General features: G+C 41.0%; 1 protein-coding gene across 2 annotated transcripts in view; it reads left to right on the top strand.

Annotated features, from left to right (window-relative positions):
* The window catches only part of LOC306925354 (casein kinase II subunit alpha-like), a 36,017-nt gene extending 16,165 nt beyond the window's left edge, over window positions 1-19,852 (top strand). For both annotated transcript variants that reach the window (XM_079504136.1, XM_079504135.1), the window contains exons 8-15: window positions 1-6; window positions 1,533-1,616; window positions 1,842-1,952; window positions 2,327-2,428; window positions 3,189-3,289; window positions 13,048-13,196; window positions 14,358-14,444; window positions 19,267-19,852. The exon at window positions 1-6 is cut by the window's left edge and continues 54 nt beyond it. In XM_079504136.1, the coding sequence (XP_079360262.1) occupies window positions 1-6; window positions 1,533-1,616; window positions 1,842-1,952; window positions 2,327-2,428; window positions 3,189-3,289; window positions 13,048-13,196; window positions 14,358-14,444; window positions 19,267-19,385 (759 nt within the window). In that variant the 3' untranslated portion in view covers window positions 19,386-19,852. The remainder of the gene's footprint in view (window positions 7-1,532; window positions 1,617-1,841; window positions 1,953-2,326; window positions 2,429-3,188; window positions 3,290-13,047; window positions 13,197-14,357; window positions 14,445-19,266) is intronic.
* The last annotated feature ends 423 nt before the right edge of the window (window positions 19,853-20,275 follow it).

Below are 20,275 nucleotides of genomic sequence, written 5' to 3'. Positions count from 1 at the left end.
TTGAAGGTAAGAACCTCAGAGAAGTCGTTAATACCATACTGTACACCGTACTGTACACCGTACTGTACAATGTACACTAAGGCTGCAACAACGAATCTGTTCAATCGATAAAAGTCGATAATTAAATTCGTTGCTAAATTCACGGGTGTTTTAAAATGTAACGTAAAGCTGCTTTCTTCTTACCGCTCAGTAACGGCACTAGAACCATCGATATGCAACGCAACATGATCAATATGCAACGGGTCAGTATAAATACAACATGATCAATATGCAACGGGTCAGTATAAATACAACATGATCAATATGCAACGGGTCAGTATAAATACAACATGATCAATATGCAACGGGTCAGTATAAATACAACATGATCAATATGCAACGGGTCGGTATAAATACAGCATGATCAATATGCAACGGGTCAGTATAAATACAACATGATCAATATGCAACGGGTCAGTATAAATACAACATGATCAATATGCAACGGGTCGGTATAAATACAACATGATCAATATGCAACGGGTCAGTATAAATACAACATGATCAATATGCAACGGGTCAGTATAAATACAACATGATCAATATGCAACGGGTCAGTATAAATACAACATGATCAATATGCAACGGGTCAGTATAAATAAAACATGATCAATATGCAACGGGTCAGTATAAATACAACATGATCAATATGCAACGGTCAGTATAAATACAACATGATCAATATGCAACGGGTCAGTATAAATACAACATGATCAATATGCAACGGGTCAGAATAAATACAACACGAGATTGTCAAAGTCAAAGTCGTACGATTTGTCACACACGTTACCGCAGTGAAATTTGTTCTCCGCATTTGACCCATCTCTTGGAGCGGTGAGCTGCAGCCGTGCCGCGCTCAGGAATCATTTGATTAGTAGATTTGACCCCCCAATCCAACCCTTTGATGCTGAGTGCCAAGCAGGGAGGCATTGGGTCCCATTTTTACAGTCTTTGGTATGACCCGGCCGGGGATCGAACCCCTACCTCCCAGTTTCAGGGCGGACACTCTAACCACAAGGCCACTGAGCTGTCTTGAACGTGATCAGAGCGTTCCAGGTCTCCCCCTCTCTTTATCAATCTATCTCCCGAGTCGAGACCACACACACACACAAAAATTACCAAAAATGCTCCCCAATGTCTGAGTCTCTGTAACTAAAAATACATCGCATGGATGCACCTGGGACGTATCCTCAGTGATGTATCCTAAGGTCATCACCTGGGACGTATCCTCAGTGATGTATCCCAAGGTCACCTGCGACGTATCCTCAGTGATGTATCCCAAGGTCACCTGGGACGTATCCTCAGTGATGTATCCCAAGGTCACCTGGGACGTATCCTCAGTGATGTATCCCAAGGTCACCTGGGACGTATCCTCAGTGATGTATCCCAAGGTGGGGGAGGATTCTTCGTACCACCAAAGGGGTTGTTAAGTACCACCAATGGTACCATAGGTTGAGAATCACTAACTAACTAGTTTTTTAATGTTGTTCCAGGCGTTGGATTACTGCCACAGTATGGGGATCATGCACAGAGATGTCAAACCACACAATGTTATGATCGACCATGAACACAGAAAGGTACCTGTCTGTCTGTCTGTCTGTCTGTCTGTCTGTCTGTCTGTCTGTCTGTCTGTCTGCCTGCCTGCCTGCCTGCCTGCCTGCCTGCCTGCCTGCCTGCCTGCCTGCCTGCCTGCCTGCCTGTCTGTCTGTCTGCCTGCCTGCCTGCCTGCCTGCCTGCCTGTCTGTCTGATTGTTTTGTGTTCAGATGCGTCTCATTGACTGTTATATTTAACCCCTTCACAGCTGCGTCTCATTGACTGGGGCCTGGCGGAGTTCTACCATCCCAACCAGGAGTACAACGTCAGAGTGGCTTCACGCTACTTCAAAGGACCGGAACTACTGGTGGACTACCAGGTGAGTGCACGCACGTGCACATACACGCACACACACGCACTAATATTTGTATATATTTCTCCAGATGTACGACTACTCTCTGGACATGTGGAGTTTATTATTCTCCCATTTTGACCTGAGATCAGATTCTAAAAATGTCTTCTATATCCTGACAGTTTTCTGAAAAAGCTATGTTTCTATGTCAGTCGTTCTTCGATTTTTAAAAATAGCAGACCTACAAGCAGACCTACAAGCTCAGACCTACGAGCTTGTAGATCTGCTATTTTTCAATAGCTAAAGCATAACATGCTAACATCAAAAGGGGTTCCCGCCCAAAATGGGTTATAGTAGTAGTATTATTAGTAGTATTATAATGTTTGTGTATATTTCCCCAGATGTACGACTACTCTCTGGACATGTGGAGTTTGGGCTGCATGCTGGCTAGCATGATCTTCAGGAAGGAGCCTTTCTTCCACGGACACGACAACTATGATCAGGTAATATACTGCTGCCCCCTGCTGGCCTGGTGGACACCAACTATGATCAGGTAATATACCGCCCCCTGCTGGCCTGGTGGACACCAACTATGATCAGGTAATATACTGCTGCCCCCTGCTGGCCTGGTGGACACCAACTATGATCAGGTAATATGCTGGCCTGGTGGACACCACAACTATGATCAGGTAATATACTGCCCCCTGGTGGACACCACAACTATGATCAGGTAATATCCTGCTGCCCCCTGCTGGCCTGGTGGACACCACAACTATGATCAGGTAATATACCGCCCCCTGCTGGCCTGGTGGACACCACAACTATGATCAGGTAATATCCTGCTGCCCCCTGCTGGCCTGGTGGACACCACAACTATGATCAGGTAATATCCTGCTGCCCCCTGCTGGCCTGGTGGACACCACAACTATGATCAGGTAATATCCTGCTGCCCCCTGCTGGCCTGGTGGACACCACAACTATGATCAGGTAATATCCTGCTGCCCCCTGCTGGCCTGGTGGACACCACAACTATGATCAGGTAGTTAATGATTCTCAATGTGTTCCAGCTGGTCAGAATCAATAAGAACATAGTTAATGATTCTCAATGTGTTCCAGCTGGTCAGAATCACTAAGAACATAGTTAATGATTCTCAATGTGTTCCAGCTGGTCAGAATCACTAAGAACATAGTTAATGATTCTCAATGTGTTGCAGCTGGTCAGAATCAATAAGAACATAGTTAATGATTCTCAATGTGTTGCAGCTGGTCAGAATCGCTAAGGTCCTGGGAACAGAGGACCTTTACGACTACATAGACAAGTACAACATCGAGTTAGATCCTCGATTCAACGACATCCTGGGAAGGTAAGGGTCTATGAATCTAATGACCTCTGACCTCACTGAAGGGTCTATGAATCTAATGACCTCTGACCTCACTGAAGGGTCTATGAATCGAATGACCTCTGACCTCACTGAAGGGTCTATGAATCTAATGACCTCTGACCTCACTGAAGGGTCTATGAATCTAATGACCTCACTGAAGGGTCTATGAATCTAATGACCTCACTGAAGGGTCTATGAATCTAATGACCTCACTGAAGGGTCTATGAATCTAATGACCTCTGACCTCACTGAAGGGTCTATGAATCTAATGACCTCACTGAAGGGTCTATGAATCTAATGACCTCTGACCTCACTGAAGGGTCTATGAATCTAATGACCTCACTGAAGGGTCTATGAATAATGACCTCACTGAAGGGTCTATGAATCTAATGACCTCTGACCTCACTGAAGGGTATGAATCTAATGACCTCACTGAAGGGTCTATGAATCTAATGACCTCTGACCTCACTGAAGGGTCTATGAATCTAATGACCTCACTGAAGGGTCTATGAATCTAATGACCTCTGACCTCACTGAAGGGTCTATGAATCTAATGACCTCACTGAAGGGTCTATGAATCTAATGACCTCTGACCTCACTGAAGGGTCTATGAATCTAATGACCTCTGACCTCACTGAAGGGTCTATGAATCTAATGACCTCTGACCTCACTGAAGGGTCTATGAATCTAATGACCTCTGACCTCACTGAAGGGTCTATGAATCTAATGACCTCTGACCTCACTGAAGGGTCTATGAATCTAATGACCTCACTGAAGGGTCTATGAATCTAATGACCTCACTGAAGGGTCTATGAATCTAATGACCTCTGACCTTTTGTTGTATTTGTTGTGATGTTTAGACAAGCTTTAGTTTAGACATCCTATTGGTCCATCTGTCATTAGACCCACAACCTTCCTGAAACCCTATTGGTCCATCTGTCATTAGACCACAACCTTCCTGAAACCCTATTGGTCCATCTGTCATTAGACCCACAACCTTCCTGAAACCCTATTGGTCCATCTGTCATTAGACCCACAACCTTCCTGAAACCCTATTGGTCCATCTGTCATTAGACCACAACCTCCCTGAAACCCTATTGGTCGGACTGTCATTAGACCACAACCTTCCTGAAACCCTATTGGTCCATCTGTCATTAGACCACAACCTCCCTGAAACCCTATTGGTCCATCTGTCATTAGACCCACAACCTTCCTGAAACCCTATTGGTCCATCTGTCATTAGACCACAACCTTCCTGAAACCCTATTGGTCCATCTGTCATTAGACCACAACCTTCTGAAACCCTATTGGTCCATCTGTCATTAGACCCACAACCTTCCTGAAACCCTATTGGTCCATCTGTCATTAGACCCACAACCTTCCTGAAACCCTATTGGTCCATCTGTCATTAGACCACAACCTTCCTGAAACCCTATTGGTCCATCTGTCATTAGACCCACAACCTTCCTGAAACCCTATTGGTCCATCTGTCATTAGACCCACAACCTTCTGAAACCCTATTGGTCCATCTGTCATTAGACCACAACCTTCCTGAAACCCTATTGGTCCATCTGTCATTAGACCCACAACCTTCCTGAAACCCTATTGGTCGGACTGTCATTTATCTGTGGTGTAAATGTTATCTTCAATACACTCTGTTAACAGAAGGTGTAAATGTTATCTTCCAGACACTCTGTTGACAGAAGGTGTAAATGTTATCTTCAATACACTCTGTTGACAGAAGGTGTAAATGTTATCTTCCAGACACTCTGTTGACAGAAGGTGTAAATGTTATCTTCAATACACTCTGTTGACAGAAGGTGTAAATGTTATCTTCCAGACACTCTGTTAACAGAAGGTGTAAATGTTATCTTCCAGACACTCTGTTGACAGAAGGTGTAAATGTTATCTTCAATACACTCTGTTGACAGAAGGTGTAAATGTTATCTTCCAGACACTCTGTTAACAGAAGGTGTAAATGTTATCTTCCAGACACTCTGTTAACAGAAGGTGTAAATGTTATCTTCCAGACACTCTGTTAACAGAAGGTGTAAATGTTATCTTCAATACACTCTGTTAACAGAAGGTGTAAATGTTATCTTCAATACACTCTGTTGACAGAAGGTGTAAATGTTATCTTCAATACACTCTGTTAACAGAAGGTGTAAATGTTATCTTCAATACACTCTGTTGACAGAAGGTGTAAATGTTATCTTCAATACACTCTGTTAACAGAAGGTGTAAATGTTATCTTCAATACACTCTGTTAACAGAAGGTGTAAATGTTATCTTCAATACACTCTGTTAACAGAAGGTGTAAATGTTATCTTCAATACACTCTGTTGACAGAAGGTGTAAATGTTATCTTCCAGACACTCTGTTAACAGAAGGTGTAAATGTTATCTTCCAGACACTCTGTTAACAGAAGGTGTAAATGTTATCTTCAATACACTGTTAACAGAAGGTGTAAATGTTATCTTCAATACACTCTGTTAACAGAAGGTGTAAATGTTATCTTCAATACACTCTGTTAACAAAAGGTGTAAATGTTATCTTCAATACACTCTGTTAACAGAAGGTGTAAATGTTATCTTCAATACACTCTGTTAACAGAAGGTGTAAATGTTATCTTCAATACACTCTGTTAACAGAAGGTGTAAATGTTATCTTCAATACACTCTGTTGACAGAAGGTGTAAATGTTATCTTCCAGACACTCTGTTAACAGAAGGTGTAAATGTTATCTTCAATACACTCTGTTAACAGAAGGTGTAAATGTTATCTTCAATACACTCTGTTGACAGAAGGTGTAAATGTTATCTTCAATACACTCTGTTAACAGAAGGTGTAAATGTTATCTTCAATACACTCTGTTAACAGAAGGTGTAAATGTTATCTTCAATACACTCTGTTGACAGAAGGTGTAAATGTTATCTTCAATACACTCTGTTGACAGAAGGTGTAAATGTTATCTTCAATACACTCTGTTAACAGAAGGTGTAAATGTTATCTTCAATACACTCTGTTGACAGAAGGTGTAAATGTTATCTTCAATACACTCTGTTAACAGAAGGTGTAAATGTTATCTTCAATACACTCTGTTAACAGAAGGTGTAAATGTTATCTTCAATACACTCTGTTGACAGAAGGTGTAAATGTTATCTTCAATACACTCTGTTAACAGAAGGTGTAAATGTTATCTTCAATACACTCTGTTAACAGAAGGTGTAAATGTTATCTTCCAGACACTCTGTTAACAGAAGGTGTAAATGTTATCTTCAATACACTCTGTTAACAGAAGGTGTAAATGTTATCTTCAATACACTCTGTTGACAGAAGGTGTAAATGTTATCTTCCAGACACTCTGTTGACAGAAGGTGTAAATGTTATCTTCCAGACACTCTGTTAACAGAAGGTGTAAATGTTATCTTCAATACACTCTGTTGACAGAAGGTGTAAATGTTATCTTCAATACACTCTGTTGACAGAAGGTGTAAATGTTATCTTCAATACACTCTGTTAACAGAAGGTGTAAATGTTATCTTCCAGACACTCTGTTGACAGAAGGTGTAAATGTTATCTTCAATACACTCTGTTAACAGAAGGTGTAAATGTTATCTTCCAGACACTCTGTTGACAGAAGGTGTAAATGTTATCTTCAATACACTCTGTTAACAGAAGGTGTAAATGTTATCTTCCAGACACTCTGTTGACAGAAGGTGTAAATGTTATCTTCAATACACTCTGTTAACAGAAGGTGTAAATGTTATCTTCAATACACTCTGTTAACAGAAGGTGTAAATGTTATCTTCAATACACTCTGTTAACAGAAGGTGTAAATGTTATCTTCAATACACTCTGTTAACAGAAGGTGTAAATGTTATCTTCAATACACTCTGTTAACAGAAGGTGTAAATGTTATCTTCAATACACTCTGTTAACAGAAGGTGTAAATGTTATCTTCCAGACACTCTGTTAACAGAAGGTGTAAATGTTATCTTCAATACACTCTGTTAACAGAAGGTGTAAATGTTATCTTCAATACACTCTGTTGACAGAAGGTGTAAATGTTATCTTCCAGACACTCTGTTGACAGAAGGTGTAAATGTTATCTTCCAGACACTCTGTTAACAGAAGGTGTAAATGTTATCTTCAATACACTCTGTTGACAGAAGGTGTAAATGTTATCTTCAATACACTCTGTTGACAGAAGGTGTAAATGTTATCTTCAATACACTCTGTTAACAGAAGGTGTAAATGTTATCTTCCAGACACTCTGTTGACAGAAGGTGTAAATGTTATCTTCAATACACTCTGTTAACAGAAGGTGTAAATGTTATCTTCCAGACACTCTGTTGACAGAAGGTGTAAATGTTATCTTCAATACACTCTGTTAACAGAAGGTGTAAATGTTATCTTCCAGACACTCTGTTGACAGAAGGTGTAAATGTTATCTTCAATACACTCTGTTAACAGAAGGTGTAAATGTTATCTTCCAGACACTCTGTTGACAGAAGGTGTAAATGTTATCTTCAATACACTCTGTTAACAGAAGGTGTAAATGTTATCTTCCAGACACTCTGTTGACAGAAGGTGTAAATGTTATCTTCAATACACTCTGTTAACAGAAGGTGTAAATGTTATCTTCAATACACTCTGTTAACAGAAGGTGTAAATGTTATCTTCAATACACTCTGTTAACAGAAGGTGTAAATGTTATCTTCCAGACACTCTGTTAACAGAAGGTGTAAATGTTATCTTCCAGACACTCTGTTAACAGAAGGTGTAAATGTTATCTTCCAGACACTCTGTTGACAGAAGGTGTAAATGTTATCTTCCAGACACTCTGTTAACAGAAGGTGTAAATGTTATCTTCAATACACTCTGTTAACAGAAGGTGTAAATGTTATCTTCCAGACACTCTGTTAACAGAAGGTGTAAATGTTATCTTCCAGACACTCTGTTAACAGAAGGTGTAAATGTTATCTTCAATACACTCTGTTAACAGAAGGTGTAAATGTTATCTTCAATACACTCTGTTGACAGAAGGTGTAAATGTTATCTTCCAGACACTCTGTTGACAGAAGGTGTAAATGTTATCTTCAATACACTCTGTTAACAGAAGGTGTAAATGTTATCTTCAATACACTCTGTTAACAGAAGGTGTAAATGTTATCTTCAATACACTCTGTTAACAGAAGGTGTAAATGTTATCTTCCAGACACTCTGTTAACAGAAGGTGTAAATGTTATCTTCCAGACACTCTGTTAACAGAAGGTGTAAATGTTATCTTCCAGACACTCTGTTGACAGAAGGTGTAAATGTTATCTTCCAGACACTCTGTTAACAGAAGGTGTAAATGTTATCTTCAATACACTCTGTTAACAGAAGGTGTAAATGTTATCTTCCAGACACTCTGTTAACAGAAGGTGTAAATGTTATCTTCCAGACACTCTGTTAACAGAAGGTGTAAATGTTATCTTCAATACACTCTGTTGACAGAAGGTGTAAATGTTATCTTCCAGACACTCTGTTGACAGAAGGTGTAAATGTTATCTTCAATACACTCTGTTGACAGAAGGTGTAAATGTTATCTTCCAGACACTCTGTTAACAGAAGGTGTAAATGTTATCTTCCAGACACTCTGTTAACAGAAGGTGTAAATGTTATCTTCAATACACTCTGTTAACAGAAGGTGTAAATGTTATCTTCAATACACTCTGTTGACAGAAGGTGTAAATGTTATCTTCCAGACACTCTGTTAACAGAAGGTGTAAATGTTATCTTCCAGACACTCTGTTAACAGAAGGTGTAAATGTTATCTTCAATACACTGTTAACAGAAGGTGTAAATGTTATCTTCAATACACTCTGTTAACAGAAGGTGTAAATGTTATCTTCAATACACTCTGTTAACAAAAGGTGTAAATGTTATCTTCAATACACTCTGTTAACAGAAGGTGTAAATGTTATCTTCAATACACTCTGTTAACAGAAGGTGTAAATGTTATCTTCAATACACTCTGTTAACAGAAGGTGTAAATGTTATCTTCAATACACTCTGTTGACAGAAGGTGTAAATGTTATCTTCCAGACACTCTGTTAACAGAAGGTGTAAATGTTATCTTCAATACACTCTGTTAACAGAAGGTGTAAATGTTATCTTCAATACACTCTGTTGACAGAAGGTGTAAATGTTATCTTCAATACACTCTGTTAACAGAAGGTGTAAATGTTATCTTCAATACACTCTGTTAACAGAAGGTGTAAATGTTATCTTCAATACACTCTGTTGACAGAAGGTGTAAATGTTATCTTCAATACACTCTGTTAACAGAAGGTGTAAATGTTATCTTCAATACACTCTGTTAACAGAAGGTGTAAATGTTATCTTCAATACACTCTGTTGACAGAAGGTGTAAATGTTATCTTCAATACACTCTGTTAACAGAAGGTGTAAATGTTATCTTCAATACACTCTGTTGACAGAAGGTGTAAATGTTATCTTCAATACACTCTGTTAACAGAAGGTGTAAATGTTATCTTCAATACACTCTGTTGACAGAAGGTGTAAATGTTATCTTCAATACACTCTGTTAACAGAAGGTGTAAATGTTATCTTCAATACACTCTGTTAACAGAAGGTGTAAATGTTATCTTCAATACACTCTGTTAACAGAAGGTGTAAATGTTATCTTCCAGACACTCTGTTAACAGAAGGTGTAAATGTTATCTTCAATACACTCTGTTAACAGAAGGTGTAAATGTTATCTTCAATACACTCTGTTGACAGAAGGTGTAAATGTTATCTTCCAGACACTCTGTTGACAGAAGGTGTAAATGTTATCTTCCAGACACTCTGTTAACAGAAGGTGTAAATGTTATCTTCAATACACTCTGTTGACAGAAGGTGTAAATGTTATCTTCAATACACTCTGTTGACAGAAGGTGTAAATGTTATCTTCAATACACTCTGTTAACAGAAGGTGTAAATGTTATCTTCCAGACACTCTGTTGACAGAAGGTGTAAATGTTATCTTCAATACACTCTGTTAACAGAAGGTGTAAATGTTATCTTCCAGACACTCTGTTGACAGAAGGTGTAAATGTTATCTTCAATACACTCTGTTAACAGAAGGTGTAAATGTTATCTTCCAGACACTCTGTTGACAGAAGGTGTAAATGTTATCTTCAATACACTCTGTTAACAGAAGGTGTAAATGTTATCTTCCAGACACTCTGTTGACAGAAGGTGTAAATGTTATCTTCAATACACTCTGTTAACAGAAGGTGTAAATGTTATCTTCCAGACACTCTGTTGACAGAAGGTGTAAATGTTATCTTCAATACACTCTGTTAACAGAAGGTGTAAATGTTATCTTCAATACACTCTGTTAACAGAAGGTGTAAATGTTATCTTCAATACACTCTGTTAACAGAAGGTGTAAATGTTATCTTCCAGACACTCTGTTAACAGAAGGTGTAAATGTTATCTTCCAGACACTCTGTTAACAGAAGGTGTAAATGTTATCTTCCAGACACTCTGTTGACAGAAGGTGTAAATGTTATCTTCCAGACACTCTGTTAACAGAAGGTGTAAATGTTATCTTCAATACACTCTGTTAACAGAAGGTGTAAATGTTATCTTCCAGACACTCTGTTAACAGAAGGTGTAAATGTTATCTTCCAGACACTCTGTTAACAGAAGGTGTAAATGTTATCTTCAATACACTCTGTTGACAGAAGGTGTAAATGTTATCTTCAATACACTCTGTTGACAGAAGGTGTAAATGTTATCTTCAATACACTCTGTTAACAGAAGGTGTAAATGTTATCTTCAATACACTCTGTTAACAGAAGGTGTAAATGTTATCTTCAATACACTCTGTTAACAGAAGGTGTAAATGTTATCTTCCAGACACTCTGTTGACAGAAGGTGTAAATGTTATCTTCAATACACTCTGTTGACAGAAGGTGTAAATGTTATCTTCCAGACACTCTGTTAACAGAAGGTGTAAATGTTATCTTCCAGACACTCTGTTAACAGAAGGTGTAAATGTTATCTTCCAGACACTCTGTTAACAGAAGGTGTAAATGTTATCTTCAATACACTCTGTTAACAGAAGGTGTAAATGTTATCTTCAATACACTCTGTTAACAGAAGGTGTAAATGTTATCTTCAATACACTCTGTTGACAGAAGGTGTAAATGTTATCTTCAATACACTCTGTTAACAGAAGGTGTAAATGTTATCTTCAATACACTCTGTTGACAGAAGGTGTAAATGTTATCTTCAATACACTCTGTTAACAGAAGGTGTAAATGTTATCTTCAATACACTCTGTTGACAGAAGGTGTAAATGTTATCTTCAATACACTCTGTTAACAGAAGGTGTAAATGTTATCTTCAATACACTCTGTTAACAGAAGGTGTAAATGTTATCTTCAATACACTCTGTTAACAGAAGGTGTAAATGTTATCTTCAATACACTCTGTTAACAGAAGGTGTAAATGTTATCTTCCAGACACTCTGTTGACAGAAGGTGTAAATGTTATCTTCCAGACACTCTGTTGACAGAAGGTGTAAATGTTATCTTCCAGACACTCTGTTGACAGAAGGTGTAAATGTTATCTTCAATACACTCTGTTGACAGAAGGTGTAAATGTTATCTTCCAGACACTCTGTTGACAGAAGGTGTAAATGTTATCTTCCAGACACTCTGTTAACAGAAGGTGTAAATGTTATCTTCAATACACTCTGTTAACAGAAGGTGTAAATGTTATCTTCAATACACTCTGTTAACAGAAGGTGTAAATGTTATCTTCAATACACTCTGTTAACAGAAGGTGTAAATGTTATCTTCCAGACACTCTGTTAACAGAAGGTGTAAATGTTATCTTCCAGACACTCTGTTGACAGAAGGTGTAAATGTTATCTTCCAGACACTCTGTTAACAGAAGGTGTAAATGTTATCTTCAATACACTCTGTTAACAGAAGGTGTAAATGTTATCTTCCAGACACTCTGTTGACAGAAGGTGTAAATGTTATCTTCCAGACACTCTGTTAACAGAAGGTGTAAATGTTATCTTCAATACACTCTGTTGACAGAAGGTGTAAATGTTATCTTCCAGACACTCTGTTAACAGAAGGTGTAAATGTTATCTTCCAGACACTCTGTTAACAGAAGGTGTAAATGTTATCTTCAATACACTCTGTTAACAGAAGGTGTAAATGTTATCTTCCAGACACTCTGTTGACAGAAGGTGTAAATGTTATCTTCCAGACACTCTGTTGACAGAAGGTGTAAATGTTATCTTCCAGACACTCTGTTGACAGAAGGTGTAAATGTTATCTTCCAGACACTCTGTTAACAGAAGGTGTAAATGTTATCTTCCAGACACTCTGTTAACAGAAGGTGTAAATGTTATCTTCCAGACACTCTGTTAACAGAAGGTGTAAATGTTATCTTCCAGACACTCTGTTGACAGAAGGTGTAAATGTTATCTTCCAGACACTCTGTTAACAGAAGGTGTAAATGTTATCTTCCAGACACTCTGTTAACAGAAGGTGTAAATGTTATCTTCAATACACTCTGTTAACAGAAGGTGTAAATGTTATCTTCCAGACACTCTGTTAACAGAAGGTGTAAATGTTATCTTCCAGACACTCTGTTAACAGAAGGTGTAAATGTTATCTTCAATACACTCTGTTGACAGAAGGTGTAAATGTTATCTTCCAGACACTCCAGGAAGCGGTGGGAACGGTTCGTCCACAGTGAGAACCAACACCTGGTCAGCACTGAGGCTCTGGACTTCCTGGACAAACTGCTGCGTTACGACCATCAGGCCAGACTGACCGCCAGAGAGGCCATGGACCACCCCTACTTCTGTATGCTAATTATATGTTAATTATATGTTAATTATTATATATCTGACCGCTAGGGAGGCCATGGACCACCCCTACTTCTGTATGCTAATTATATGTTAATTATATGTTAATTATTATATATCTGACCGCTAGGGAGGCCATGGACCACCCCTACTTCTGTATGCTAATTATATGTTAATTATATGTTAATTATTATATATCTGACCGCTAGGGAGGCCATGGACCACCCCTACTTCTGTATGCTAATTATATGTTAATTATACGTTAATTATTATATCTACCTGACCGCCAGAGAGGCCATGGATCACCCCTACTTCTGTAAATATGATTAATATTATTATTATTACCTTATAACTATCTAATATCTATCTGTCTGCCAGAGAGGCCATGAATCATCCTTACTTCTGTAAATGTCATTATTATGAATATTATAACTACATGTACAGTACAGTGTACATGCACAGCGTCCCCAGCGGGAATCAAACCGGGACCTTCTAGCTGTGAGGGGACAGCTCTACCCACTACGCCACCGTTCGCCCATAAATATTAACTAATTATATTAACCGGAACTGGAGGAGACACGGTTAATATAAATATTAACTAATTATATTAACCGTGCCTGGAGGAGACACGGTTAATATAAATATTAACTATTTAAATTAACCGTGTCTCCTCCAGGAACTGGAGGAGACACGGTTAATATAAATAGTTAATATTTATATTAACCGTGTCTCCTCCAGGAACTGGAGGAGACACGGTTAATATAAATAGTTAATATTTATATTAACCGTGTCTCCTCCAGGAACTGGAGGAGACACGGTTAATATAAATATTAACTATTTAAATTAACCGTGTCTCCTCCAGGAACTGGAGGAGACACGGTTAACACTCCGATTGCCCGGGGTTATTTAATCCAATAAATCAGAGCGCCCGGCGATTTATAGCAGCGGAGCACATTTACCGACGGACCGGATGTTATCCCGATGTTATCCAGCTAAATGTAGCCAAAACACTCTAGAGGCGATCGGCAACAACGGGAGGTATGATTAATTCTACCGCGACTAGCGACGGGAAAGGACGGTGAACCTCGTCCTGGGCGATCGGGGTGTTAAGGATCGTTAATGATAATTAATAACTATGTATATTAACTGTCTCCTCCAGTTCCCATCGTTAAGGATCAGGGCAGAGGAGCCACGCCCGGAGGAATGGCTGCCAACACACCTGTCAGCTCATCTAGTATGATGGCAGGTATGGAAATACACCTGATAACTACTATGATCTTATCTTATATATAACTACTATGATCTTATCTTATATATAACTACTATGATCTTATCTTATATATAACTACTATGATCTCATAGCATATCTACAAGCTCACCATGTCTGGCCATCCATCCATCCATCCATCTTCAACCGCTTATCCGTAGTCGGGTCGCGGGGGCAACAGCTCCACCAGAGCAGAGGGTGTCCTCTAGGGTTGGGTGACGATACGAATCTATCGTCAATCGTGAATGTACGAGTCCAATCGCCGAATATTTTTATTAGGCGATTTTTCGGGACGATTTTTTTCTTTTGCAAAATCAATTTGGGCCAGCAAAGTAGTAACAGCGGCCGGGTGGAAAACCCCTCCTCCCGTAATGGTATGCTCCCAGTCCCCGCACCGCAGCATCGGGGAACACTCTGGCAGCCAGAGTAAAGGCTGGGAGGGACCGAGCCGAGGGAGGCTACTGTACTGTAGCCTACAACATGTTGTTTATGCTCCGGAGTCCAGACCCATGCAGTTTAATAATATACAGTCACAACAGAATGCACACTGCTGTCTCTTGTCTCATCACAATCCCAATGCGCTACCCGTGAAGTCGGGGGGGAAATAAAAAACAGGCTGCTATTGTAGGCTCGGGGATCGTTAGCTTAGCGCTTAGTTTAGCTACTGATTCAACCCACTGATTGAACTTCATCTCCGCCTGTAATTAAGGCTGAACGATTAATCGTTTTCAAACCGAAATTGCGATTTGAAACCACGCGATTAGCAAATCGCAAAGGCTGCGATTAAAAAAAAATCATAATCAACCCGGAGCGCGTCTGATCCAGTATTTACAACACGGCTATACTGTGCTCTCTATTCTAACCAATCAGAAGTGTCCCTGCAGTGCATGTGACTGCAGTGCATGTGTACACGCGCTCCCAGTGCCCAAAACAAAGTCATCATTTACGTCTACTCTGCTCTGTGTTCAGTGCGTTGATGCTAATGCTACCATGCTAGCAGCTGAGGAGCAGATGCAAGCATAGCGTCTGCGGAGCCCGAATAAACTTTCTGAAGTCCGCACAATTTAATCCCAAAGAGATCAGGCACTTCGGGGATATGGCATTATTTTGGTTTTGACGTTACAGCCGTCCAACAAGAGAGTTTTGTGCAAGACCTGTCATGGTACAGCGACAGTCAAAACATCCCGCAGCAACACCACAAACCTTCGCATGGCACGCTGTCCTGTCCCCTGTTTATTTTATTAATGCTACATTGTCGTCGTCGTCCCCGATTCTGGTGAACCGGTCCCCATTGTGGTGCATGTACATTTGTAATGATTTGTCTAAGCGAGGTCCGCGAAATTGTACCGAGATCCGAGAGCCATCATTAAAAAAAAGCTTACACCAGGACCCGTGGTGGGAAAATAGCCGGCCAACAAGCTCATAAACATTAAAGTTAAAGTTATGAGCTTGTCTTAAACCTCAGACAAAATTATCTCTAATAATTGATAGCCTAATTCTGTCATCACATCTGTCAAAATGTAGCTTATGCAATGCATATGCTTTTATTTGGTTAAAAAAATCCCACCCGTGTGAAGTGAGGGGCGCTCTTATCATCGTACATCATCATGACGTAAAATAGACACTAGGCCTATTTCTTTGCTCAGACAATGACATAAAATTGTCAATGGGAATGTAATGTTTGTGTAGGACGTTTGTGGACATACGTGCACTGGATTTAGGAGGGGCTACTGCCCCTCAAAAACAAATAAATCAATTGAACATAATATCTAAATGTGAATATTAAATGAGAATCACAATATTGTGCTCTGATGATTAGATAACTGTAGCCTAATAGCAATTGCACTTAAATAGAAAAAATTACATTGCATTTATGGTCTGTATCCAGAGAGCTATTTACAATTATTTCTAACATTACAATTTTAACACACATTCTTATTGTAGTTAATTAAACACAGGTCAATTTGGTTAGCCTACATTATTTTGAGCTGTCTCACATCCTGTGAATCCTGACATCACTGCCTGGTAAAGTAAATTAATGGTATGCCATTTGGTAATGTTTCATTACTTTTTAAATGGACACAGTGAATACTAAATTGAAGCTTTACTTTTTAAGTGGTGCAACCACTTCATTATGGAGCTTTGTGTGTCTGTGGGTGGGTGGGTGGCTGGCTGGCTGGGTCTGTCCGAGCACGGAAATAGCATTTGGTTGGTTTTCACAACCAAGTGTCACTGTTGCGCAGCCTAACACACACACATACTAACTGTATAGGCCCTATATGATGATTTTGGGTGTGACATTACAGTACAGCAGGGTTCCCCAATACATTTTCCTCAAGGGCCATATTTTGACTAGGGAACCAGGCTGGGGGCCGAGTCCGCACGCGTGAAAAATTGGGTTTTTTATTTTTTCATTCAAAATAAAATAAAAAATTCTCAACCAGTGGTCCGGGGACCACCAGTGGTCCTTGAGGGGGTGCCCAGTTTGACATGCATAGGCTACTGACCCCCATTTAATGCCATTTATATCTGGGACACCCCCCCAAAACAAAACACTTTTTTTGAAATTCTTCCAGGGGCCACAAGGGGGCGCTCCGCGGGCCGCAAATGGCCCGCGGGCCGCCTATTGGGGAACCCTGCAGTACAGTGACAGTACAGTACAGTACAGTACAGGGACCCCCTGGGGACCCACACACGGTAACTCTTTCTCGACCGTTTCGGACGCGGGGCGGCTCGCCTAAACCAGGCCGGCACCCTGGGCACGTTCCTGTGGGTCTGGAAGTTTCGGGGACCCCCCCGGGGGCGCCCACACGGAGTTGCACCACTTACTTCACACGGGTGTGATTTTAAAAAAAAATATCGCGAGTCAAATCGCAATCGCAATATTGGTCAGAAAAATCGCAATTAGATTTTTTATCAAAATCGTTCAGCCTTACCTGTAATCTAGGTTATTTTTTTATTGACAACGTGAACGAACCCCGACACCAGCGCTGCAAAAATAGACAGATCTACAAGCTCTCAACGCGTAGCGAACAGCGCTGCAAAAACAGGCAGGACGCGATGCCTTGAGAGCTTGTGGATCAGCAGCAGCAGCCCTCCGACGGTGCGGGGAGGCAAGAGTTCTCCGGGGAGGAGGAGAAGTTACAAGCCACAAGGGCAGGCTACATGTTGCTGCGGCTAACAACACTGTCACCAGCCAGTGGTTGTGATGTTAGCTTGGCTTGCAGCTGCTTGTCCGTTCCAACTTCACTTCATCTCCACCTGTAACTTATTTTTTATTTTGTTACCCTGGCTGCGCAGCTGCGCTGCAAAAATAGACGGATCTACAAGCTCTCAACGCGTAGCGAACGGCGCTGCAAAAGCAGGCAGGACGCGGCGCCTTGAGAGCTTGTAGATCTGGCTTTTTTGCGACCTGTAGTGAGCTGTTCTCACTTTACTTTTGACACGAATATATCGTCCATCGGCGATTTTTGGACAGACGATGGGCGATTGAAAAACATTGGCATATCGCCCAACCTTAGTGTCCTCCCTGTGGAGATATAATCCATCTGGTCCTTGGTCTGCCCCGCGGTCTCCTCCCAGTGGAGATATAATCCATCTGGTCCTTGGTCTGCCCCGGGGTCTCCTCCCAGTGGAGATATAATCCATCTGGTCCTTGGTCTGCCCTGGGGTCTCCTCCCAGTGGAGATATAATCCATCTGGTCCTTGGTCTGCCCCGGGGTCTCCTCCCAGTGGAGATATAATCCATCTGGTCCTTGGTCTGCCCCGGGGTCTCCTCCCAGTGGAGATATAATCCATCTGGTCCTTGGTCTGCCCCGGGGTCTCCTCCCAGTGGAGATATAATCCATCTGGTCCTTGGTCTGCCCCGGGGTCTCCTCCCAGTGGAGATATAATCCATCTGGACCTTGGTCTGCCCCGGGGTCTCCTCCCAGTGGAGATATAATCCATCTGGTCCTTGGTCTGCCCCGGGGTCTCCTCCCAGTGGAGATATAATCCATCTGGTCCTTGGTCTGCCCCGGGGTCTCCTCCCAGTGGAGATATAATACATCTGGTCCTTGGTCTGCCCCGGCTTCTCCTCCCAGTGGAGATATAATCCATCTGGTCCTTGGTCTGCCCCGCGGTCTCCTCCCAGTGGAGATATAATCCATCTGGTCCTTGGTCTGCCCCGGGGTCTCCTCCCAGTGGAGATATAATCCATCTGGTCCTTGGTCTGCCCCGGCTTCTCCTCCCAGTGGAGATATAATCCATCTGGTCCTTGGTCTGCCCCGCGGTCTCCTCCCAGTGGAGATATAATCCATCTGGTCCTTGGTCTGCCCCGGGGTCTCCTCCCTGTGTAGTCTCACGTTGCCAGACTGTTTGCTCTCGCAATTTCCAAATGCTTCCGTCATACAGTCTGGAGCAACGGAAGCTCTGATCACGAGTAAATTATAAATGCTTCCGTCGTACAGTCTGGAGCAACGGAAGCTCTGATCATGAGTAAAATATAAATGCTTCCGTCGTACAGTCTGGAGCAACGGAAGCTCTGATCATGAGTAAAATATAAATGCTTCTGTCGTACAGTCTGGAGCAACGGAAGCTCTGATCATGAGTAAATTATAAATGCTTCTGTCGTACAGTCTGGAGCAACGGAAGCTCTGATCATGAGTAAATTATAAATGCTTCCTTCGTACAGTCTGGAGCGACGGAAGCTCTGATCATGTGCAAAATATAAATGTTTTTTGTTTTTTTCCAGGAATCATGTCCATATTTGGTCATAGTTTTACTAAACATCAATATTTGGTCATATTGTGTTTTTTTGCAGGCATCACGTCCATGTCGTCGACACAGCCTCTAGCCAACATGGCCGCCGGCTCGCCCGTCATCTCCGCCCCCAGCGCTCTGGCACCGCAAGTCCCAGCAGCCACTGGGGCACAACCCTAAGCCCCGCCCCCTTCCCTCCCTCCCCGTGTTTGGCCACGCCTCCATGTGGCCACGCCCCCCACGGCTCTCCTTTTTATTACGTTAAAGATAACCAACGAAGAAGAAGAAGAATTGCTTTTCATGTTCAGTTTCTATTTTCAGAAGAAATCTTTTGGACTCGACAGAAATGTTTAGTTAATTGATTGATATTCACATTCTCGTCGTATTAATCAATTAATTACGGACGTCGTCGTCAGGATTTATGAGTTAATTTGGGTGTGTTTACCTTTTCACCATCCAGTGTCTCTAGGAGAAATAAATAAGTAAATATCCATGAAGAGACGTTTCCACCAAGCCAGAGTCTCTATCTAATAACCATGTAGACATGAAGAGACGTTTCCACCATGCCAGAGTCTCTATCTAATAACCATGTAGACATGAACAGAATGGAGAAGAATAAAATTTATTTTGTATGTTCCAAATAACACCAGTCTCTGCTTCAAGCCGTTTCTTTATTTGTTTGTTTGTTTGTTTTTGGGGGTAGAATTAGGAATCCTGCTGGTCGTAACATACACTGTAACAATCCTAATATCTTATGCTGTTTACGGGAACACAGTTTATAGAATCCTAATATCTCTAGATTTGCGCCTCATTTCTCTAAACGATATTATGATCCTCGGGAACAAAATGTATGTTTTGGGTGAATTAAATAATCACGGCAGCAAGACACACACACATGGATCATCTCATAAAGCACAAACTAAAATGAAAGTTAACTAGGTCTAGTTACTACTAGTTACTAGTAAACTAGGTCTAGTTGTGTAAAAGAGTCGAGTCCCACTGCTCGTGCTACCACTTATATTACACGCCAAGTACTTTTATCTATATTTATATAAATAAATGGTGGCTCC

The sequence above is a fragment of the Electrona antarctica genome (assembly GCF_951216825.1).
Source record: "Electrona antarctica genome assembly, chromosome: 6".
In the NCBI taxonomy this organism is placed as follows: domain Eukaryota; kingdom Metazoa; phylum Chordata; class Actinopteri; order Myctophiformes; family Myctophidae; genus Electrona; species Electrona antarctica.
Note: the sequence above shows the minus strand (reverse complement) of the source record. Positions and strands in the feature narration are given on the sequence as shown.